Raw genomic sequence first — 25,051 nt, 5'->3', positions numbered from 1 at the left:
GGAATCCAGCGCATAGTCTGTCCTGATTCAGGTCCCCAAATAGCAAATGTACAAGCAGGGGTCCTGTCTCACTGCCCTGCCAGGGCAGGGATGCTAATTCATAGTCCGATCTACTACTGAATATAGCACCCAGTCCCGATCAGAGAACCATGGGGAGGCAACCATGGACCCCATCCTAGAGCCTCATGTGGGTAGGGAACAATGCCAGCAGTCCTATCCAACTGTTCTCAGCCAGTGGGACATGCTCTCCACCCATGTCCTCACAGCTTAAACAGTTGCCTTGCCCTAAAATAAACCATAATTCCAGGCCCCACCTGCTGAAGGACATTACCAGCAGACACACCCAGAAACCCAACTAAACTGACTGGTGAACAACTGTTTCCCCCAAAGAAAACCTGTAAAATCTGGAAGAGAAACCCTATTTCTCAAATGTGCAAATGCCAACATAAAGAATCAAGGATTATGAAAATCAGGTAAAGGAGTTCCTGTTGTGGCACAGTGGTTAATGAATCCAACTAGGAACCATGAGGTTGCGGGTTCGATCCCTGGCCTTGCTCAGTGGGTTAAGGATCCAGCGTTGCCGTGAGCTGTGGTGTAGGTTGCAGACACAGCTCGGATCCCGCGTTGCTGTGGCTCTGGCATAGGCCAGTGGCTAAGCTCCGATTAGTCCCCTAGCCTGGGAACCTCCATGTGCCAAGGGAGTGGACCCAGAAAAGGCAAAAAAACAAAAAACAAACAAACAAAAAGTTGCTTCAGGAACAAAGGAGGGATACAGACTTTCCGAAACAGACAAAAGCTGAGAAGTTCATTACCACCAGACCCGCCTTATGGGAAATGTTAAAGAGTTCTTTGAGTAGAACTAAAATAATGATAACTAATATTATAAAAACATTAAAAAAAGTAGTGTAAAACTCACTGGTAATGGTAAATATATAGTCACAGTTAGATTCTGCAAAATGGTAATAGCAGTGCATAATTCACTTACAACTCCAGTTAAAAATTTTTTAAAGTAATAAAAATAGCCATGACTACTCAGCCATAAAAAGGAAAAAAAATAATGCCATTCACAGCAACATGGATGCAACTAGAGATTATCATACTAAGTGAAGTAAGTCAGAAAGAAAAGGAAAAATGCTAATGATATTGTTTATATGTGGAATCTAAAATACGGCACAAATGAACCTGTCTATAAAACAGAGAATAGAGAATAGACTTGTGGCTGCCAAGGGGAAGGAGGGAGGGAGTGACATGGACTAGAAGTTTGGGGTTAGTAGATGCAAATTATTATATTTAGAATGGATAAACAGCAAGGTTTGAACTGCCTAGGATAGAACATGATGGAAAATAATATTTTAAAAAATGAATATATATATATATGTCAATTTGCTGTACAGTAGAAATTAGCACAACATTGTAAATCAACTATAATTTTTTATATGCCATAATTACAATAATTTGTTATTAGTTACATAATATCGAAAATATGTAAACTGAAACAGCAAAAACCTAAAATGTGCAAAAGTTTATAAATTCTATTGAGCTAGGTTGGTATCAGTTTAAAATACAGTGTAATAAGTTTAAGATTATTTTGGAGCTCCCTTATGGTGCAGTGGGTTAAGGATCCAGTGCTGTCACTATGGCAGCTTGGGTCACTGCTGTGGTGTGGGTTCTATCCTTGCCTGGGAATTTCCACATGCCACAGGCACAGCCAAAAAAAAAAGATATTTTATATAAGCCTCATGGTATCTACAAGGGAAAATCTTCTAGTAATTACACAAAAGCACATGATAAAGAAATTAAAGCATCCTGATACCAAAAGACATCAAAACCCCGAAAAACCCACACCAGCTTAAAAAAACCAGGAACAACAGATCTATAAAACATCCAGAAAACAATTTAAAAAATGGTAATAATAAGCCCTTATCAGTAAATACTTTACATATACATAGATTAATTTTTTAAAAGATTTAGAATGGATAAATCAATAAAAAACAAACCATGATCCAACAATATGCTGCCTGTAAGAGACTCACTTTAGCCTTAAAGATACACATAAACCAAGAATGAAGGGGTAGAAAAAGACATTTCAAGTAAATGGTAACTAAAGAAAGCAGGGATAGCTATACTTATATCAGTCAAAATTGGCTTAAAACTAAAAATAGTGAAAAGATACAAAGAAAGTCATTAAATAATGATAAAGGGGGTGTTCCCTTGATGGCTCAGAGGATTAAGGATCTGGTGTTGTGGTATTGTCACTGCTGGGGTTCTGGTTACACTGTGGTGTGGGTTCAATCACTGGTCCAAGAACTTTCGCATGCTGTGTGTGGCCAATAAAAAGGGGGTAGGGAGGCAATACATGAGGAAGATATAACAATTGAAATTATTTATACAACCACTAAATATATAAAGCAAAAACTAACAGAACTAAAAGGAGAAATAAACAGTAATACAATAATAGTTGGGGACTTTAATACCCCACTCTCAACAATGGATAGATCATCCAGAGAATACATAAGGAAACTATTTGAACCAAACAGACGTAACAGGTATGTACAGAATATCCTATAAAACAATAGCAGAATATTTTCTTCTCAAGTGCATTTGGAACATTTTCTAGGGTAGATCATATGGTAGGCCATAAAACAAGTCTTAGCTGATTTAAGAAGACTGAATCATACCACGTATTTTCTCTGACCATAATCTCATGAAACTAGAAATCAGTAACACTACTCAAAGCAATCTACAGATTCAATGCAATCCCTATCAAATTACCCATGACATTTTTCACAGAACTAGAACAAACAATCCAAACATTTATATGGAACAACAAAAGACCCAGAATCGCCAAAGCAATCCTGAGAAACAAAAACCAAGCAGGAGGCATCACTCTCCCAGACTTCAAGAAATACTACAAAGCCACAGTCATCAAAACAGTGTGGTGCTGGTATCAAAACAGACAGACAGACCAATGGAACAGAATAGAGAACCCAGAAATAAACCCTGACACCTATGGCCAATTAATCTTTGACAAGGGAGGCAAGAACATAAAATGGGAAAAAGAAAGTCTATTCAGCAAGCATTGCTGGGAAACCTGGACAGCTGCATGCAAAGCAATGAAACGAGAACACACCCTCACACCATGCACAAAAATAACTCCAAATGGCTGAAAGACTTAAATATATGACAGGACACCATCAAACTCCTAGAAGAAAACATAGGCAAAACACTCTCTGACATCAGCATCACGAATATTTTCTCAGGTCAGTCTCCGAAAGCAATAGAAATTAGAGCAAAAATAAACCCATGGGACCTCATCAAACTGACAAGCTTTTGCACAGCAAAGAAAACCCAAAAGAAAACAAAAAGAAAACTTACAGAATGGGAGAAAATAGTTTCAAATGATGCAACCGACAAGGGCTTAATCTCTAGAATATATAAACAACTTATACAATCTAACAGCAAAAAAGCCAATCAAGCAATGGAAAAATGGGCAAAAGACCTGAATAGATATTTCTCCAAAGAAGATATACAGATGGCCAGCAAACACATGAAAAAATGCTCAACATCACTGATTATAAGAGAAATGAAAATCAAAACTACCATGAGATACCACCTCACACCAGTCAGAATGGCCATCATTAATAAGTCCACAAATAACAAGTGCTGGAGGGGCTGTGGAGAAAAGGGAACCCTCCTGCACTGTTGGTGGGAATGTAAACTGGTACAGCCACTATGGAGAACAGTTTGGAGATACCTTAGAAATCTGTACATAGAACTTCCATATGACCCTGCAATCCCACTCTTGGGCATCTATCCGGACAAAACTCTACTTAAAAGAGACACATGCACCCGCATGTTCATTGCAGCACTATTCACAATAGCCAAGACATGGAAACAACCCAAATGTCCATCGACAGATGATTGGATTCGGAAGAGGTGGTATATATACACAATGGAATACTACTCAGCCATAAAAAGGATGACATAATGCCATTTACAGCAACATGGATGGAACTAGAGAATCTCATCCTGAGTGAAATGAGCCAGAAAGACAAAGACAAATACCATATGATATCACTTATAACTGGAATCTAATATCCAGCACAAATGAACATCTCCTCAGAAAAGAATCATGGACTTGGAGAAGAGACTTGTGGCTGCCAGATGGGAGGGGGAGGGAGTGGGAGGGATTGGGAGCTTGGGCTTATCAGACACAACTTAGAATAGATTTACAAGATCCTGCTGAATAGCATTGAGAACTATGTCTAGATACTCATGTTGCAACAGAACAAAGGGTGGGGGGAAAAATGTAATTGTAGTGTATACATGTAAGGATAACTTGATCCCCTTGCTGTACAGTGGGAAAATAAAAAAAAAAATCAGTAACAGAAGAAAAACTGGACAATTCATAACCATCAGAAATTAAATACTCTCCAGAACAAGTGGATCAAAGAAGAAATTAAAGGGGAAATAAAAACGTTTCTTGAGAAAAAAAATGGAAAATCAACACATCAGAACTTGTGAAATGCAGCAAAAGCAGTTTTAAGAAGAAATTCATAGAAATAAACACTTACATGAAAAAGCAAGAATGATCCCAAATAAACAACCTAACTCTTTACTTTAAGGAACTAGTAAAAGAGAAACAAATCTGAGCCCAAACTTAGTAGAAGAAAGAAAACAGTAAAGATTAGACTGGAAATAAAAAGAGAACAGAAAAATAATAGAAATGATTAACCAAACTAAGAGTTGGTTCTTTGAGTAGATAAACAAAATTGACAAACCCTCAGCTAGACTAACCAAGGAAAAAAGAGAAAGGACCCAAGTTAACAAAATTATAGCTGAAAAAGAAAACATTACAATTGATACCACAGAAATTCAAAGGATCACAGACAGCTACTATAAACAACTAAATACCAACAAACCAGACAACCTAAAAAAAAATGTAAAGATTCTTAGAAATATATAACTAACTTAAACTGAATCAGGAAGAAATAGAAAATCTGAAGACCAACTGCTAGAAAGGAGATTGAATCAGAAATCAAAAATCTCCAAATAATGAAAAGCCCAGGAACAGATGGCTTCAGTAGTAAATTTTTACCAAACATTTAAAGATGACACCAGTTCTCAAACTCTTCCAACAAAATCAAAGAGAGCCAAAACCATCTTGAGATAGAAAAGTGAAACTGGAGGAAGCAGGCTTCCTGGATTCAGACTATGCTACAAAGCTACAGTCATCAAAACAATATGGTACTGGCACCAAAACAGAAATAAAGATCAACAGAACCAGATAGAAAGTCCAGAAATAAACCCACAGACCTATGGTCAACTACTCTGTGATAAAGAAGGCAAGAATATACAATGAAGAAAAGAGTCTCTTCAATAAGTGGTGCTGGGAAAACTGCACAGCTCCAAATAAAAGAATGAAATTTGAACATTCTTTAACACCATGCACAAAAATAAACTCAAAATGGCTTACAGATCTAAATGTACAAAACTCTTAGAGGAAAACATAGTCAGAACATGCTCTGACATAAATTGCAGCAATATATTTTTTGATCCACGTTAGAGTAATGAAAATAAAAAGAAAAATAAACAAATCATATCTAATTAAACTTAAAATCTTTTGCACAGCAAGGGAAACCATAAACAAAATAAAAATACAACCCATGGAATGGGAGAAAATATTTGCAAAGTGACCATAAAGGATTGATCTTCAAAATATACAAACAACTTATGTAGCTCAATATTAAAAAAACAATCAACCCAATCAAAAAATGGGCAGAAGATTTAAACAGACATTCTCCAAAGAAGACAGATGGATGAAAAGATGCTCATCATTACTAATTATTTGAGAAATGCAAATCAAAACTACAATGAGGTATCACCTCCCTTTGGTCAGAAAGGCCATCATCCCAAAGTCTACAAACAATAAATGCTGGAGAGGGTGTGGAGAAAAGGGCACCCTCTTACACTGTTGGTGGGCATGTAAGCTGGTGCAACCACTATCAAGAACAGTATGGAAGTTCCTCAAAAAACTAAATATAGAACTATCATATGATCCAGCAAACCCACTCCTGAACATCTATCTGGAGAAAACCATAATTCGAAAATACATGCACCCAATGTTCACTGTAGTACTATTTACTATAGCCAAGGCAAGAAACAACATAAATGTCCATTGACAGAGGGATGGATAAAGACGATGTGGTATATATATGCTATGGAATATTACTCAGCCATTAAAAAGACGGAAATAATGCTGTTTGCAGCAACATGAATGGACATAGAGATCATCATACTAAGTGAAGTAAGTCAAACAGAGAAAGACAAATACTATATAATATCATTTTTTATGTGGACTCTAAAAAAAAAAATACAGAAGTTCCTGTCATGGTTCAGAAGATTAAGAACACGACATAGTATCTGTAAGGATGCAGGTTCAGTGTCTGGCACTCAGTGGGTTGAGGATCCAGCATTGCCACAAGCTGTGGTGTAGGTCGCAGGTGTGGCTTGGATCCCAGTATTGCTGTGGCTGTGGTGTAGGACAGCAGCTGTAACTCCAACTCAATCCCCAGCCTGGGAACATCCATATGCCACAGGTGTGGCTTTAAAAAATAAAATAAACAAATGAACTTATTTACAAAACAGAAATAGACTTATAGACTTATGGGGGAAAGATAAGGGGTAGGGGTGGATTGGGGGTTTGGGACTGGCATATGCACACTATTACATAAGGAATTGATGTTGAATAGGGACCTGCTGTATAGTACAGGTAACTCTACTCAATATTGATAACCTATATGGAAAAAAATCTGAAAAAGAATGGATATGTGTATAAGTATAATTGAATCACTTTATGGTGTAGCAGAAATTAATACAACATTGTAAATCGACTATACTTCAATAAAACTTTATAAAATGGGGAGTTCCCGTCGTGGCACAGTGGTTAACGAATCCGACTAAGAACCATGAGGTTGCGGGTTCGGTCCCTGCCCTTGCTCAGTGGGTTAACGATCCGGCGTTGCCGTGAGCTGTGGTGTAGGTTGCAGACGCGGCTCGGATCCCGCGTTGCTGTGGCTCTGGCGTAGGCCGGTGGCTATGGCTCTGATTCGACCCCTAGCCTGGGAACCTCCATATGCCGCGGGAGCGGCCCAAGAAATAGCAACAATAACAACAACAACAACAAAAAAAGACAAAAGACAAAAAAAAAAAAAAACTTTATAAAATGAAAAAAAGTCAAATAGTAGGAAGCACTCCCAAACTCAATTTTACTAGCCATTATTATCATGATACCAAAGCTAGAAAAGGACACTACTAGAAAACTATAGGCCAATATCCCTGGTGAACACTGATACAAAATTTTTCTATAAAATTGCAGAAACTGAATTCAGCAGCACCATATACCATGATGAATGGGATTTAACCCTGGGATGCAATGATGGCTCAACATGGGCAAATCAATGTGATACATCACATTCATAGAATAAAGGAATTATATGATCATCTCAATATATTCAGGAAAAGCATTTGACAAATTTCAACATCCATTCATGATAAATACCCCTAATACATTAAGCATAGAAAGAATATATCTTAACATAATAAAGGCCATATATGACAAACCCATGGGTAACATCATTTTCAAAGGTTAAAGATTGAAAGATTTTTCTCCAAGATCAGAAAGAAGACACAAGAGTGCCCACTCTCATCGCTCCTATTCAGTATATTGGTAGAAGTCCTAGCTAGAGCAATCAGGCAAGAAAAAAATAAATGGTATTAGAATTGGAACCGAAGAAGTAAAATTGTCTCTATTTGCAAATGACATGATTTTATATATAGATAATCCTAAAGGCTCAATCGAAAAACTGTTAGATCTATGTAACAAATTCAGTAAAGTAGCGGGATATAAAATTAGCATACAATAATCAGTAGTGTTTCTATACACTATTAATGAATTTTCTGAAAAGGAAACAAATTGATTCCATTTACAATAGCATTTGTAAATAAAATATTTACAAATAAATTTAGGTAAGAGAGTGAAAGATCTTTACTCTGAAAACTATAACACCTTGAGCAAAGAAAGCAAAGAAGATACAAATAAATGGAAAGGTATCCCATGTACATCAATTGGAAGAATTATCATTGTTAAAATGTTAATAATACCACCAAAAGCCATCTATAAACTCAATGCAACCGCTACCGAGATGCCAATGGCACATTTTTTTTAACAAAAATAGAAAGAAAAAAAAATACCTAAAATTTATATGAAACCATAAGACTTCAAATCGGCCAAAGAAATCCTGATAGAGAAGAACAACGCAGGAGGTATCAAGCTATACTGTGCAGCTATGGGCTTGAAAACGATACAGTATTGGCATAAAAACAGACAAATAAACCAATAGAAGTGAACCTAGAGCTCAGAAATACAATCAAGCATATATGATCACCAATATTTGATAAGGGAGCCAAGAATACTCAGTACAGAAAAGACACCTTTCAGTGTTGTTGGGATAATTAGATATTCACAGGTAAAGTAATAAAAATGAACCCATATACCACCCATTTAAAGTAACTTAAAATGGGTTAATGACTTAAATTTAAGACCTGAAACCATGAAACTCCTAGAAGAAAACATAGGAAGAGAGGTCCTTCACATGGGTCTTGGTATTGATTTTTTGGGTATGACACCTAAAATACATGCAGCAAAATTAAAAATAAACAGCTGGAACTACATCAAACTAAGAAGTTTCTTCACAGCAAGAGAAACCATCAATAAAGTGAAAAGATAAAATATAGAATGGGAAAAAATATTTGCAAACCATATGTCTAAGGAGTGGATATTTAAAATACACAAAAAACTCATAACTCAATAGCAACAACCCAAATAACCCAATTAACCAAATGAGCAAAGGACCTGAACAGACCCTTCGCTGGAGACCACAGGTACACGAAAAGATCCTCAATGTCATTAGTCTTAGGGAACTGCAAATTAAAGCCACAATGAGATCTCACTTCATGTCTGTCAGAATGTGCACAATCAAAAAGATAAGAGAAAACAAATACTGTCATGGCTGTGGAGAATAGGGAAACCTGTGCACTGTTGGTGGGATTGTAAATTAATATAAACACTATAGAAAATGGTATGGAGGATCATCAAAAAATTAAACATAGAACTACCATATGATCCAGCAATTCCACTTCTGGCAATACATCTCAAGGAATCAAAAACACTAACTTGAAACGTTATCTGCACCCCCATGTTCACAACAGCATTATTTATAATAGCCAAGACATGGAAGCAAACTAAGAGTCCATCAGTGGATGAACAGATAAAGAGGTTGTGATATACACACACAGAGGACTATCATGCAGCCATAAAAGTGGAAATTCTACCATTTGTTACAATGTGAATTATGCTAAGTGAAATATGTCACACAGAGAAAGACAAATACTATGTGATCTCACTTATATGTGGAATCTTAAACAAACAAATGAACTCAATAGCCATAGAAAGAGAGATCAGAATTGTGGCTACCAAAATTGTAGGAAATGAGAGGAAAGTGATCAAAAGGTACAAACTTTAAGTAATGAGATAAATATTAGGAATGTAACATAACATTAGGAATGTAGTATAGCTAACACTACTGTATGTTATAAAGGAAAGAACACTAAAAGAGCAAATCCTAGGAGTTATCACAAGGAAAAAATTGCTTCCTTCTTTCTTTTCTGTTTATTCTATCTATAGGAGAAGATGGATGTTAGCTGAACCTATTTATATAAGTCAAATCATCATGCTGTGTGCCTTAAACTTACACAGGGATGCATGTCAATTATTTCTCAATAAAACTTGAACCAAATTATGAAATGCAACAGATAAGTAGAAAAAGTGCTTAAAATAAATACATAGCTTAATAAATCATTGTAACAAATATCCACATAACCAGACAATAATATAACATTGCTGTACTCCAGAAGCCTCCTTTCCCATGATTTCTCTTTGTCCCAACATCATATCATCAGTGATAACTGCTACCCCAGATTTATTGGTAATTACTTCATGTTCTTCTATCTAGAACCCCACTTCTAGTTCTGTTACATAATTTTATACCTCTAATCAATGCTGTTAAATTTTGCGTATTTTTGAACTTTATGTAAACACAATTGTACTGCATGGATTCTTTCATTTCACACCTCACTCAATATTACATTTTTAGCATTTATCCATGTTGTTGCATATAGCTGAACTTCATTCATTTCAACCCTGTATAGTATTCCATTGTATGATTATATCACGATTCATTTATCCTTTCTACTATTAGTGGACATTTGGGTTGTTTCTTGTTTGAGGTTATTACAAAAATGCCCAAAGAACATTCTTATACATGTGTCCTGGTGCACACGTACCTGAGTTTCTCTTGGCTGTATTCCTAAGGGGAACTTCTGGCTCGTAGAGTATGTATAACTTCAACTCTAATAGCTGATACCAAACTTCTCCAACAAAGTTGTACAAATTTATACTCCTATAAGAATAGCGGGTCAATGTCATTAGAAATGAGACAAATTGTATCATTACCATTAATCATACATTTTTATTTTTCTTCCATAGCAATATCTTCCCGAGCCGGGTGCTTGCTTAGGGTAAATTCTAATTCAGTGACTTTCCTTTTTATTTTCAGGCTACTCAGAGTTTCTGCCTCAGCAGAATTGTTACCACTAAGTGGATCCCTGTTTCTCTCATACCTTACCAGTTAGATTCTTCAAAGGTAAAACCTAAAGGTAACAAATTCTTTTATCATAGGTGATATATATAATTGTTACATTTTAGGGTGGGTCATTCTCTGCAGGTGGTTGATCCTTTGTGTTCAGTATTCTACTGCCTTTGAGCTGTTGAGTGGAAGGTTAAGAGCTGGACTGCCTAAGTTTGAATCCTCACTTTGTACTTTCTAGCTGTACATTATTTCACCTCTTTGTCTCCCAGTTTGCTCATTTATAAAAAGAGAATAAATAAAAACACCTACCTCATAGGGTGACTACAGGGATTAAATGAGGTAATACATAGGAAGTACTCAGAACATTATTCTATTGTTTTGACATATACCATTTCAGTTTTGCGAGCAGTAGAGGAGTTATGAACATGGGCTGAAGTCAGAAGGTATTCAGGCTCTGGCTCTATACTTTGCTGATAGTGGGACTGTAATCAAGTCGTATAACCTCCCTCTACCCCATTTCCTCCCCTGTATAAACTTAGCTAATAATCGCTAAATTGCTGCCTTGTCTGGGTGCCATGAGGATAAACTGAGATGGCAAATGCAAAATACCAAGGGTTAAGTATTAGTGTAGAACATGGTAGTTGCCATCATTTTAGCAGGTGGCAACTACTTTTCCTGCCTTCAGATACTGGGGATGAAGAGCTCCTGGGCCCTAAATCCTTAGCTCCTCTGCACTGATCAATGAGTGGCTAAAAATAATGAGAACATGTGGAAGTTAGGGTGGAGAGACCATGAAAGTGACTGCTATTTATGTGTAGGTCCTGGGCAGTGTACACTTAGCTAAATGATACCCAGTCCACTTTCTAGAGGCTCAGATATGGGGCATCCCCTCCACCCCAAGCTGGAAACTAATATGATACAAGTGTTTGGAGCAAGGAGTTTTGCAGGTCCTAGGGAGGAAATCTATGCAAGCAGTCTTTATGGAAGAAAAGGTTTTTGATATGAGTCTCAAAAAAATGCATGTAGATGGGTGAAACTGGAGAAACTTCCGGTCAGGAAGTATGTCATGAAGAGCTGAATCCCAGGCCAAAGAATTTTTCCTTAATTCAGTAAGGATTGGGAGACCTTGCATTGCCAGGTGGCTGTGAGATGAGAGCTAGTATTTGAAAGGCACACAGGTGTACTGGGCTAATAAACAGTAGTTTAGAAACCCTACTGCCTGACACTGCCGTCAGATCCTAGCTGACATATTTAGGAGAGATATGCCTAGTACAGTTTTAATACCAAATTTGGTGTTTTCCTAACAAATTTCCAAAAACCAGAGTTAAGGGAGCTCATCATTATTGTAAGTCTCATTGTATCACCTTATTATCGGAAATTAGTTAAAACACATCAGTACTGACTGTGGTGGTGGATACCTATACAGGTGAGGAAATTGTATAAAACGAAATACAGGTGCACACAAATGAGTACAAATAACACTTGGGAAATTTGAATAAGATGTGGTGGATTGTATCAATGTCAATATCCCGACTGTGATATTATAGTTAGGACATTACCATTGGTGAGAAATAGGCAAAGTGAACAAAAGATTTCTCTGCATCATTTTTTTTACAACTGCATGTGAATATTCAATTTTTTCAACACAAATTTCAATTAAAATGCATTAGTTAAAGCTATTCTTTGTAGAAAACGTGCCATCACATTCCATTTCCTTCATATTTAGGGGATTCCTGGGTCACACAAAACAGGAGGCTGAAAAAAGGCGGCATTATTGATCCTGGGGTCCCAACTGGAAAGGAGAGCAAAATGCCCCAAGGAAAGGGGTTAACAGCACAGGGATCGCTTTGCTACTTGGATCTAAGTGAAACTGCCAGTTACAATTACTCCAAACCTAGTTGCTTTCTGATTTACCCACAGTGTCTACTATGTCACTTTACTGTCACTATCTCCAAAGATACAGTTAAAGTTAGTCTAGGTGTAAGCGAAGTTTACCCACAAAGCAAAAAGAAAAAAAAAAAAAAAGAAAAAGAAAAAAAAGTGACGTGAAGGTGCAGGATGCAGCATTAAAGAGTTAGGGATTTTTACCTGACTCATTGCTTTCGAAAAGCACAATTCGCAGGGATTAGTGAACTTGATTTCTTGAGCGACTTGGAGGAGACCGTGTTAGCGGGGCAGGATTATTACAAACCCAGCAATTATCTTTTCCCCCCCGCTATGCTAAAGGTTTCCCTTCTCAACAGTAGGGCTGACTTCGACTTGAGCGAGAGCCCTGAACTTTTATAAAGTGAAAAAGAGGGAAAGCAATTGCAGGCTGGGAATCCGGCCCCGGGAAGGCGTCCACCGTGCTAGAGAACAACGTAAATTTCCAGAAGAGAAACTTCTCTTCCCCACCCTTGCAGACTTCCGCGAGACCAGGAGCGCTGTAGGCAGCAGCCCAACCTTCCGCGTCCCGGAGGAGGGAAACTGAGGCACTGCAGGAGCTTCGAGCGCAGCTCGGACCTCATCGCCCGCCCCACGGAGGGAACCTAGGTTTCCACAGTTTTCCGCGCAGCGCTGGCACAGCCAAGGCGCCCTCCCCAGTCCGCCCCGCCCAGCTCGGGACAAAGCCCGGAGCCCGCTCCCGGAGGGGGCAGGGCGGCTCCCGCGCGCGCCCGGCTCCCCCGTGGGCGCGAGACTCCGCCCCGCCGCTCCTCCGGGGGGAGCCCGCGCCCCAACGGCTAGGCGGCGGAGCCGGGCCCGCCCCGAATCCCCATGACGTCACCGGCGGCGGCAGGCCCCGCCCCCGGCCCCGGGCGGCAGGCCGCATGACGTCACCGAGGCCCCACCCCTCCGGAGCGAGTTCGGTCCTGGCGTTCATTTCATTCCTGTCCTCATTCCGAACATTCTTAGCATCGCTCGCGCCTTGCCGCGCCGCCCGAGCCGAGCCGAGCCTCTGCAGCCGCCGCCGCGGCCCCGCCGCCCGCCGCGGGCGCCCACCAAGCACTTTGCAGACTCGCTTCCACCCTGCGGGCCAGTCCGCGCGGCGGGGCCCGGGCCCGGGGCGGCCGCGTCCGGGGACAGGCCATGCAGTGAAGCCCCCCACCCCGTCCACCTTTGCCCGGAGCCGCGGGCAGCAGCCCCGTACGCCCAGCCGGCCCCGGGGCAGGAGCAGTGCTAACAGGGGTGGGGTGGCCCAGCCCGGGGACTGGGAGCCGGGGAGGGAGCCGGGCTCCGAGCTGAAAGCGAGGGAAGCAGCGCCGAAGTTTGCCTCGGACTCGCCGGGCGCTGCGGCGGCTCCCTTCGCCGAGGTAAGTTGGCGCGCGGGGCTGATGCTGGGTGCGGGGGGTGCGCCGGGCGTCGGGGCGGGGGGACGGCGGCGTCCGGCTCGGGCCGCTTTTTCTCTCGGGGCTCTGCTTTGTGTGCGGCGGGTGAGCGGGCACGCGGAGGACTGGGGCCGGGCCCCCGCGCCCTCCTCCCCGCGCCCCTTCAAGGTGAGCGGCTCGGCGCCGCGGCGCGAGTTCCCGGGACGCCAAGTTGGGCCGCGCGCTGAGGAACCCGCGCGGCAACAGGCGGCCCCGCCAGCGGCCGGGAGGCGCCGGGGCGGCCGCGCCGCGCCCCCCGCGCCCCCCTCTCGCGCCTGTCCGCCAGCCCGCGCGCACACGCACACACCCTCGGGCAGTTTACACGTTCTTCTGGGAGAAGTCAGAAGTTCGGAGCGAGCGCGGGCGGGGAGAGCCGCCGGCGCCGCCTGGGAGCCCCAAGCCGGCCCGACTCCCCCCACCGCGTCTCCCTGGCCGCCCCAGGCGCCGGGGCCCCCGAGGCCCGCCCGGGGTCTGAGCCGACTTGCGCTGCTGGCGGAGGTTTCGTTCCTTCTCAAAGATGAAAGGAGGCACGGTCGTCTTTGCCGCTTCTCCAGGACTGTTGCTACCGCCGCCGCTGCTTCATTGCACATTCAAGTGGAAAATTTTCAGGAGTCAGCAGAAACATTGTGTCCAAAAAAGACTGAGTCGCAGTTACCACCAAACCCTGGAGGAGACTCTCCTTGGAAAACTTCCCTTTGGTAGGAAATACTGGGGGATTTGTTTGTTTATTGGAAGAGAAATGATTCCCCAGGAGGGGAGAAAATCAGGGTGCACTTCTAGTCTTTGTTCGTAGCAGCAACATTTGTTTTGTTCAGAAGTGCAGAGGCCCGCTTTAAAGAAAGTTCAACTTGTATGAGTTTCCTTTTTTTTCTTTTAAAATGTGTTTTTTAAAAACCGAAGAAGCATTTTAAATGAGTTGAAAACAATGGAGGGCTCACACCTTCCTTATTTTCCTCCTACGAAAATAAATAAAATCCAGATCATTATTTTCTTTTGCTTTTTAATTCTTTCTTTTTAAAGATTTATTTAAAGTTGAATGGTGTCACTGTATAAAAATATTTATGGAACAATGAAATACCAGCCACCAGCATTTCTCAGGAGGCTTGTTAACGTTTCAGAAGCAAGTGGCTGCCTGTGATTTGCAGAAATGAAAATTGACCTCAGTGAGCACTGGAAACTTAGAGACAGATGATGTTCCAGGAGCGGGTAATGTAAAAGGCCGTGTTTTAAAAACAGTGCCTTGGAGGAAGCCCAGGTCCTGGGACAGAAAGGTCTGCAAAACCTATCAGATTTCAAAACAGTTCAAAAAATATTTGTATTAAAAATGCTACAGACATTGCAAAGTGTCAGCTCAGGACAACGACATGTTTTTTTCTTCTCCACCCTTCATCCTGATTTTTTTCTGGAAGTTTAGGTGGTCTGATCACTTGTGGTGTGGTGGGTACCTGCAGGTGGTTCCCTGAATAGATTCCTGCAGGAAGACTCGGTCTGGATTCATTGTCAGAGCAGGGAGTGGGCTCCCTTCTCTGCTGCTTGCAGTGAATCTTGGCTGGTGTCTCATTCCCCCGGGGGGGGGGGGTTCTCTGCCAGGGTACTGTGAAGTAGTGGTTGGGGAACAGACGTCAGCCTGTCCTTTCACTGTTGGGTTTGTGCCCTTATGTAAATAGCAGGATCTTTGAGCCCAAACATATCTGAATGCCTGTAAGGGCCAAACTTAGATCCAACTTTGGTAAGAATCTTTCCTTTTTAGAAGGAAATAGTAGAACTAATTACAAAGTGACTCAGGAAAGACAAATGGATTAGCTGAACCTTTGTCAGCAGTGAGGTTTTGAATTGTTGATTGTTTTTTTGGGGAAAGGCTTATTTTTCTAATCTCATTATTCCCATAAATGGTCACAGATATTTTTGTTTAGTATTTCTTTGTATGTGCAACTCTCTGTTGGACTCTCAGGTTTCAGGTTTTAAACAGAGTTTACAATTCTTTTATTTGCTCTTGTTGTAAAAAATGAACTGATAAGCTGTATCCATTACCGGTTCTTGCCGATGGTGTAAAAGTGCCAATGCAGACCATTTTATTTTTACTTTAATGATAAGTATTATTTCATTTGCAGTTTTAGGAGAATATCAGACCACCTCTTCCTTTCTTTCTTCCTTTTCTTTCTTTCCTCTTTCTTCAACTTTGAAACAAAACTAATGTGACACTTTGCCCTGACAGTAAGAGTAAAAAAATATTAAAGAATTTTTGTGTAGATTTCTCCTCTGTGTAACCTTTTCTAAAGTAACAAATAGAACTCCATCCAGGGAACATGACTGAGAAAGGTTATTGAAGGTTTTTTGTTTTGTTTTGTTTTTCTTTTTTTCCCCCAAAACATAAGCCAGGACTTACCATGGCATATACTTAATGAAATTTAATTTAAAGGAGGAGGGCATGCTAGCTTAGTTTGAGCCGGACTGAGCTGAATTTCTCACCAAGAGGTGCTTCTTTGCATTGTGGTACTGAGTGTGCCTAGGCCCCAGCAGCAAACTAATTATATATAAGGGCCTGTGGGGTCCGAGCGGACACGGGAGGGTGGGAGGGCGCAAGGGGGTCAGGCTGGGGAAAGTCTGCTTCCTCCTCTCTTCCGCTCTGCCTTTCTCCCTTTCTTTTGCTTTATATGGCAAGAATTATATATTCATATACTTACTTTAGGCACTGGTAACCCCACTTTTTTTTTTTTTTTTAAGAAAAAAGTCAGGCAAGCCATAAGGAAAAAAAAAGTTCAGGTTTTTTGCTGCTTGAGTTTCAGTCATTTATAAATAATTTTGAATTTTGCTGGCTCTGACAACATAGGACTGCAGGTATAAGAGGGCATTTCTTAATGGGAAGATTTGGAGGAATATGCTTGTAGTCTTATCAGTGAGGGTCTAGATCATATCTGTTGTCACATTTTCAGTAGAAAAATGTGTAACGTGGACAGTTAGAGAATGCAGATCCCAAATGTTAGACAGGTCTTTGAAGGAATGAGCTGTGCCATTTATGGTATTTTAAGGTTTCTTGCTTCAGAAATGGATTGATCTGTCATCCATGGCAGTCAGACAATAGTTTGTGCATCTGTGGGATTACTCTTCTCTCTAATCTCTCGCCTTATTATGTGTTTAATTGTGAATGTAATTATACTGCCTGCAAATGAAAATCGTGGTGTCTCATCACTCAAAATGTTGGTGCAAATAACTGTGACTCTGATCCCATGTACGTAAAGTGACCGGGATCGCATATAGACAGGAGGTAGATAACACTTTGAAGCTTGTATTTTTAGGCACTTTATCTTGTTTCCTATAGAGAGACTGTGAAAGGACGGAAAAATATTGCGGAGTGAAGGTAGTTCTTAGAGGTTGGGTCTGTTGAGGGGTAACACTCTTGGGGGCTATTTTTTCCCAAAGACTGAAGAATACGGGACGGAACAAGTGTTGGGCTCTGTAGACTTGAAGGAAAATCAGAGCCCACCTTTCTGTTAGTAACTGCGGGCATTCCAGCTTCCTGTTTCAAGTTCAGTGACTGGAACTGCAGAGTGCTAATGTCCTACTTCTGAACTCGGCAAGAAAAGTGTATTGTAAGCCTACTGCCCTTTGACAGACTTAGACTGTGCTGCTGGGCTATTGGGGACCGACCAATGACTGGAGTAATCTCTTACAGCTGCGTGGCGCTTTTTCTTATTTTATCTGTAGAAGCCGCAGATTACCCTGTGGTATTTAAATTAGAGCCCAAGTCATGTTTGAACGATATCAGTGATATATTTTATTTTCTAGTTGGTGAAGGTGATACAATCAAATGCTTCAGGTCCACCCTAAGCATTTACTGTTTCAGGGTTGGGCTTTTGGACCAATACCAATTTTGATCCCCTTGTATCGCAATTACTGAATACTTCTGAAATCAGGGGATTTTGGGGTCTTCCCTCTTCTGACATAGTTTATGGCGTGCTATAGTGTTTGGCTCTAAATATCGGGAGTGTTTTTGTGTGGGTTTTCATGTTGTTTTGTTTCAAAGCTGTGAGCAGCTGAGAGTTTGCAGTCTAAGGTTGTCATCCTAAGCTTCTTCGGCACTCTCCCCTGTTTGAACTCAGAGTTGAAATCCATCGACTTCCTCAGCTACATTTGAGCTTTGTGGTGGTGCAGCATAAGAGAATTTTGAAGTAAGTATTTTTATTTTAGAGATGCTCCGAAGAAGAGTGGGTTTTCAGGACAGTGTTTCTTACTGGGTGGGTCGCTTTCAGCTCTGAAGTTCTCCTTTTGTCCACTGGCTTTTTGCATGGTTGGGAGGATTCTCAGAAAATAGTTTCCATAGTCTGGGAGTCCTGCCTGGCTAACTGTGAAACCACTGGTCTCTCTTCTGATTGGGTAAGGGTTGGGGTGGGGGGGCGGTTGTTCCTAAGAGGCTGTCTTTTCTACTTTTGTGGCAGGCCAAAGGAAGAAGGCTCTGTCCTGGCTGTATCCCCACCCCCTGTATTTACTATCCCAATGCAGTGCCTTCTGCGCTTCTCCCATTAGTTTTTAAGGCTCCGTTTTAGGATTTCATCAGCAGTTTTAGTTTGAGGAGCCAGGCGCGGCATTGGAAACAGGGGCTTAAAGGAAAGAGCCAGTTTATTGATGCACAAGTTAAGCACCACCTTTGTCTCCATTGGGAAATTCTAGTTGCTTTGAGGCATCTGACAGGTTTAGATGTGTGTGTAAAGTGACTGAAACACTACTGAAGATACAACAATGGCGAGTGCTGTTGTTTTTACTGATACATAAACTGAAAAACGGCTGCTAATGGTGGGAAATGTTAATTATGTGAGAACATATTGAACTTATATTCTCTGGCATGAACTTTTTAAAAAAAATGCATGAACTGCACTGCTTTTTTATAGGCACAGCTTTCTAATTATCATAATTCAGTTCAGCTCCGCTCTTGGATGGAGTTCAAGTGCAATCTCAATTTAACTTGAAAGGAGATTTTTTTTTTTTTTTTTAACTGAGAATGTTTAAGAAAATTTGAAAAGTTCATCCAGGAATGTTGTCTACTTAGGTGTGGTTAATTGGGGGGATGAAATGAGTGACTTTTTGTAATAGTGAACTAGATCTGAATATTGGGAAAGAGACTTTTTTCTTTCTTTTTTTTTTTTTTTTTTTTTGCTTTGTAGTGTATCCAAACCTACGTCTTGTACATTTTTTTTTTTTTGCATAACCAGATGCTGTGTGTTGCTGAGTTCACTTTGAAAACTTGTTTTTTTTCCCTGATAGTAAACTAAATAGATATTTTATTACCATCAATGATACAATCTTCTGCAAAAAAAGGAACCTCTTTTAAGAGAGTAGAAAGAAAGAAATGCAGAAATCTTGTGAATTCATTTGACAAAAATCACTATTACTCTTTTATACTGACCAAGCCTGTAGAAGGTACTGTCTTATCTGGTCATACTTGATGGCATTTTGTGAAGGGAATTATCTTTGTCAGCATTCATTCCAGTGTTCAGTGTCCCTTACATTTTCTGTGACCTTAGTGTCTCTCCCCCCCCATCCCTCCCCCCAAAATAATGAAGCCCGGGCGCCAAATCCTCTGTGGAATCAATTTTAATTGGAAGAAAGAATAACTTCAGCTGGACTTTCCGACTTTCGTCCAGTCTGACTTCTGCTGCTAAAATGCAAAGGGAGCCCGCGGAAACCAAATGACTTCATTTGCTCTGGCACTTAAGAGCTGAATTCACTTCCATGGTGGTGAAATAAAAGGAGCCAAGTGTTTTAAATAGCCACTCCCCGAGGCCCGCCCGCCTGAGTGTTTTGAGAAAAGCGCATTGTCTGCTTGCAGCTCTAGCTGGGAGCCTGCCTGGCTCTCCCTCCCCCACCAGGCAGCTCTGTTTCTGAAGTTGACATCTGGTTTTCTCTCCATTCACCTGATGTATACCCACACACTCGCACACATGCAGCGTGCACGCATGTGTCCTGCAGGTAACTTGGTTCTTTGACATTGAATGTGTGTGTGTTTCAAGTCACTCCTGGGACAGGGGAAGGCACACAGCTAATAGCACAAAATAAAATGTAAACACAGTAGCTGCCGCACATGCCGCTGCTGCTGGGTTTCTGTCCGATGGTGTTTTCTGGGTAGGCGTGCCTATTGTTGTGGCAGCAACAGGCGGCAGAAGTTGGGGCAGCATATGGCGGATGTGGGCCTCAGATAAGCTGTCTGGTAATTTAGCTCATCAATAGCATTTTGATATGCTTCATTTTCAGATCACCCATCACTGGCCGGGGGTGTCTTGAGGGCTAACTGATTCTGAAACCATTGAAACCTCTGTGTGCTGATGCTTCCTTTGGTGGAATCTCTTTCAACCCTTTCTTCCTTGCTGCCTCTTTTTTTTCAAAGCTTTTGGGAGACAATGGTGGTTAGAGTTAGAATGCCACATCAGCTGAGGGAACCGTCAACCCTGTCTTGAAATCTGGGATGCTTAGAAGACTTCATCAGGTATTTTCACTGACAGAAAAACGGAAAACAAGTTATTGAATAGCATTTGTCCTGGAAGAGCCAAGAAATTCTCATACTTCAAAATTTGCTTTTGTTTTAAATACTGGGGGAAAATAAGGCCAATATGGTTCTTAATTTTGATAAAATGTTTCTAGTTTTGTTGCATTAAAAATACCTCCTTAATTTTCTTCCACCTTTGAGTCTTACCTTAATCATCAAGAGCAAAAATGATTAGCATGTATATAACTGGAAATCAAAGGAAGTGTTATCTGTGATTTGGAGGCAGAAAGCTTCCTTTATGGACTAATTCTTGAAGAGGGAAATGCTTCAAGAACATCTGTACTCAGACATCTGAGTAGATGTCCAATGAAGTTGAAACAAAACTAAAATCTCTGCCCCTGGTAAATTGATAGGGGGACTCCTACCAACTCAGGGATTCTGCATTCAGTGGGTGGCTCAGTGGAGATTTCATGATGTGCACGACCACATGCTCATCAGCCACGTGACTCTCATTCTTCGGCAGACCTTCTGTCCCCCCCACCCCCTGCACACTCCTCTTTTTCTCCTTTTCAGGCCCCTTACCTTTCCCCACCTTTTGACTTTCGGGCTTCTAATTCTCAGCTCACAGATCTGTTTCATCACTAGCTAATTCCAAATGGTTCTCACTCAAACCCAGAGCAGCCTCCTTCCACTCCTGCCTGTCTCAGGGAGCCTCTGCCTCACCAGTGGATCCCCCCTGAGCATGTGCTTCATAGCCTCTATAGAGCTTTCCACAGACTGGATATCAGCCCCGAAGGAGGGCTGGCGTAGGTGCGGTGTTTCTAAGAGGTCCCATAGTGGTGTCCACCTCTTATTGGGAATTATTGCTCTAGGCATTCTAACTTTTAACCTCAGATGGAGTCAGACTAGATTTGGCCATCCCTCCTACCTCTAAATGGGATTTTTCCTATATTTGTGAGGTGATGTACCTAGGAACATATAGCAACTAAGAAATTCACTGAGATGTTTTTGGTTGGTTTTGAAGATACGCAGCACAAAAACAGGTTGTACTGTTCTGTGCAGGAGAAGCAATTCGATGAACAGAACCACCTTCTCTGTGCTCAGGACACATCTGTTACCTTTTGGGAAGATGGAGGTAGTTTGTTTCCAGAGAGGCAAGCATCAGGCTTGCTGGTGAGGGTTTTGAGGCCTGATTCTTGCCTCGCTGCCTGCAGAGGTAGTTTTACTTTTTGAGTTCATAGGGGTTCTCATGTCCTACACCTTGATATTACAGTGTGAGGGTTAAGAAGGATGATCTGACAGCATCTTGAAGATGAGCATGATTTTGCTGCGGATAAACCACGTTTGGGGGAGTTCTAGTTGTGGCTCAGCAAAAACTAATCTGACTAGTATACATGAGGATGCAGGTTTGATCCCTGGCCTCGCTCGGTAGGTTAAGGATCCATAGTTGCCATGAGCTGTGGTGTAGGTTGAAGACGTGGCTCAGATCCAGAGTTGCTGTGACTGTGGCGTAGGCTGGCAGCTGTATTCCGATTTGACCCCTAGTCTGGTAACCTCCATATGCAGCGGGCGTGGCCCTGAAAAGACAAAAAACCCATGTTTGGCTTTTCATTCTTTCCTTTCTTCTCCCTTCCCCCCATCTTGGACTCTTTGAAATCCATATGTCTCAGTTTTACATAGAATTGCTGCCTTCCTCTGGATATTTGAACATTTGCAAGTGCTACTGTGTGTCAGGGATTTTGGGATCAGCCAGAGGTGGTCAATGACTGGCCATCAGTAAAACATCGTGCAGAGTTCCCAGTTTAGCAAGGAAAAGAGGCACGTAAAGAGATCATCACTATCCGTGGGGAAGCCGTGCATTTCGTATTTCATGATTTCCAAGATGCAGGGTTTTTTTTTTTCCATATTTGAGCATTTTCAAAATTGGGATGTGTCCTGCAGTTATGGCTGACCGGGTGGTGTTTATGACCCAACGATGTGGTTGTGTTCACTCAACCTGCAGAACAAATGCAGTGGAGAGGAGGAAGATCCTGGAGGCAGTCACCACGCATTCCTAAGAATGCTCTTGATGTTGCCAGTGTACCTGTTGGCACGGAGGGCCATGGTGTGTGGAAAAGCATGGATATTGATCTCTTTGAGTAGTTTTAGATCTTACCCAGTTTTGTTTGCTTATAGTTTCCTTTTTTTTTGTATGCATAAGATTGACATTTGATACAGTTTCAATATGTATAAAATATGATTTCTAAGTGATGAGGCAGTGTTCTGGCATGGTGTTTTGCAACAGTGTATTTGTTAAAAATAAAATCATGCTGCATTTTACAATCACTGGTGTCTTAGGGTTGATGAAATGTTGATGAAATGTGTTTGCATCTCTACCCAAAAGGATCTGAGAGATTATACATTATTAACAGGGTTGCTTTGAGGGAGTGGATTGGGAAGGGGGAGGGGCTTTCATTTTTTACACATTTGTAATTTTTGGGAGCACGAATTTTGTCATGTAATGCCAGAACAAAAGAATAAAAAAACATCAGTGGGGGCAAGTGTTTGTGATATATTCAAAGAGCTGTCTGACCCAGTGGTGGGGATGGAGGAGACCTTTGCAGAGAAGGTGATATTGGAATTGGCCCTTGAAGGGAAAAGCGTTTTTATAATTTTACTGTTGTTTTTTTTTTTTTTTTTTTTTTTTTCCGGATGCCATTTTGGAATTAGAGTGGGACTAAGTTGTTAAACAAATGAACAACCCCTCCCCCCGTGAAATACCCTCCAGAGTAATGAACTGGACCTTCAAATAGCCATAAAGAAGATTCATTGCCAGTCTTGAGCTGCTATAGATCTAAAACTTGGCTATGAGCAATTAATGAAAGAAGCAAAAGGGAGGGATGGGACTGGTTGTAGAGAGCTGGAAGCTTCCTGATTCTGGTTTGGAAAATGGCCGGATAGTAACACAGGTTTATAGACACAGGTTGGGAGTTGGGCACACCTTAGTTGGCTCTTGGCTCAGCCACATTTGTTCTGTGTCCTTGGACAAATTACTTCCTCTCCAAGCCTTGGTATACCCATCTGTACATTTTAATAGAATGCCTCCTGTGTGTCTGACACATAATAAATGCTCAGTAAACAGCAACTTCACATGCTATCTTGTACACCAGGTCTTTCCGGATTTCCTGCCAGGTCAGCCTGGACATTGACTCTTAAAAGAGCACCCAAGCCAAGGCTAAAGCAGCTGCTTAGAAGAGACAGACTTCTGGTCTCAGGCAAATGGATTGAAATCTAGGAGGGGCTGAGGCATCCCATAAAGTCTGAGATCATTAATCTCTTTGAACCACACTTCCCCTATTCATAAAGTAGAGGAAATCAATCAGTAAACACAGCATTTGAGGTCATTCCTTGCCAAATGGTAAGTGCAAGTTAGATGGAAATGCTTCCCAAGGTGGGTAGCGTAGTGCTCCTTCATCCTCTTGAAAGGAAACCGCTCTCTTAGGTTCTTGCTTGGATGCCACTCTCCTAATTTTAGGATTGAGTTCTAAAAGTTCTTCTCCAAAGTGGGTGTATGGAACTCATCTCTTCATAGAGAAGCTGTGTTTAAGGCCCTGGACCTGCTGGCAAAGCCATTGAGGGCATCACCTCTGGGTGTGAGAGAAAAAAAAAAAAAAAAGGCACAGAGGTAACTTCCTCTACCTTTGCTGCCCTCATTGCACCTCTTAACCTCTTCAGAGGCAGGCTGCTTATCTTCTCTGTGCCCTCAGTTTCCTCATCTGAAAGATGGGCTGATGTTACCTAGTTTGAAGGGCTGTGGTAATAATGTAGATAAGAGCTAGCTCAGTAGGCTAGAGCTGCAGGTGTGACTGCTGTCAGACTTGTCCTTTTCCTCTGCATACTCCAAGCTCTTGAGTTAAATCTGCTCCTCTCATCAGATTCCTTTCTCTGGGCCTTAGATATAAATCAAATAATAATTTATACTCATTTGTGAATGACAGCCCCTCCCTTTGCCAGTATAGTTGTATATTTAAGAGAATGTTAATCCAGAATGCTTCCTGGGTAGGTGAGCAGAATCCTTTCTGGGAGCTGGTGGGGAGAAACCTGTGGTTTTTTTTTTTTTTTTTCTTAACGGCTGTGCCCAAAGCACACATAGAAGTTCCCAGGCTAGGGTCGAATCGAGCTGCAGTTTGCCAGCTTACACCACAGCCACAGCAATGCCAGATCTGAGCGGCACCTGTGACCTGCACCACAGCTTGCGGCAATGACAGATCTTAACCCACTGAGTGACCAGGGATTGAACCCGCATCCTCATGGATACTCATGAGATTCTTAACCTGCTGAGCCACAATGGGAACTCTGAAACCTGTGTTTTCAAAGCCAGATGCCCGAAGCTCCACTTGATACCCAGCTACACTTCGGGGTGTGTCAGTGTCTCCATGTTTTCACACTGGGCCACTCCCAGTGACTGGGAGCAGTTAAGATGGCTTTGTGTGAACCTGGCCTGAGGACCACCTGCATTTTTACTGGTGTCTTCTCCTGTG

At 41.6% G+C, this 25,051-nt stretch overlaps 1 protein-coding gene and 1 long non-coding RNA gene across 15 annotated transcripts in view; one reads left to right on the top strand and one right to left on the bottom strand.

The window, feature by feature from the left end:
* The window catches only part of LOC102164222, a 100,817-nt gene extending 86,369 nt beyond the window's left edge, over positions 1–14,448 (bottom strand). For 3 of the 4 annotated variants that reach the window (XR_002341570.1, XR_002341571.1, XR_002341569.1), the window contains exons 1-2: positions 14,361–14,448; positions 10,405–10,520 (exon numbers count right to left, since the gene is read on the bottom strand). This is a non-coding gene — a long non-coding RNA (uncharacterized LOC102164222). Of the gene's footprint in view, positions 1–10,404; positions 10,521–12,797; positions 13,587–14,360 lie in introns of those variants that run through there. The other variant, XR_001304559.2, reaches the window with a different exon arrangement.
* The window catches only part of TEAD1 (TEA domain transcription factor 1), a 274,130-nt gene continuing 262,580 nt past the window's right edge, over positions 13,502–25,051 (top strand). For 7 of the 11 annotated variants that reach the window (XM_021077005.1, XM_021076972.1, XM_021076995.1 and 4 more), the window contains exon 1: positions 13,502–13,999. In XM_021077005.1, the coding sequence (XP_020932664.1) occupies positions 13,517–13,999 (483 nt within the window). In that variant the 5' untranslated portion in view covers positions 13,502–13,516. 11 annotated transcript variants of the gene reach the window in all.

This window comes from Sus scrofa, chromosome 2 (assembly GCF_000003025.6).
Source record: "Sus scrofa isolate TJ Tabasco breed Duroc chromosome 2, Sscrofa11.1, whole genome shotgun sequence".
NCBI lineage: Eukaryota > Metazoa > Chordata > Mammalia > Artiodactyla > Suidae > Sus > Sus scrofa.
This window is presented reverse-complemented; position numbering and strand designations above follow the sequence as displayed.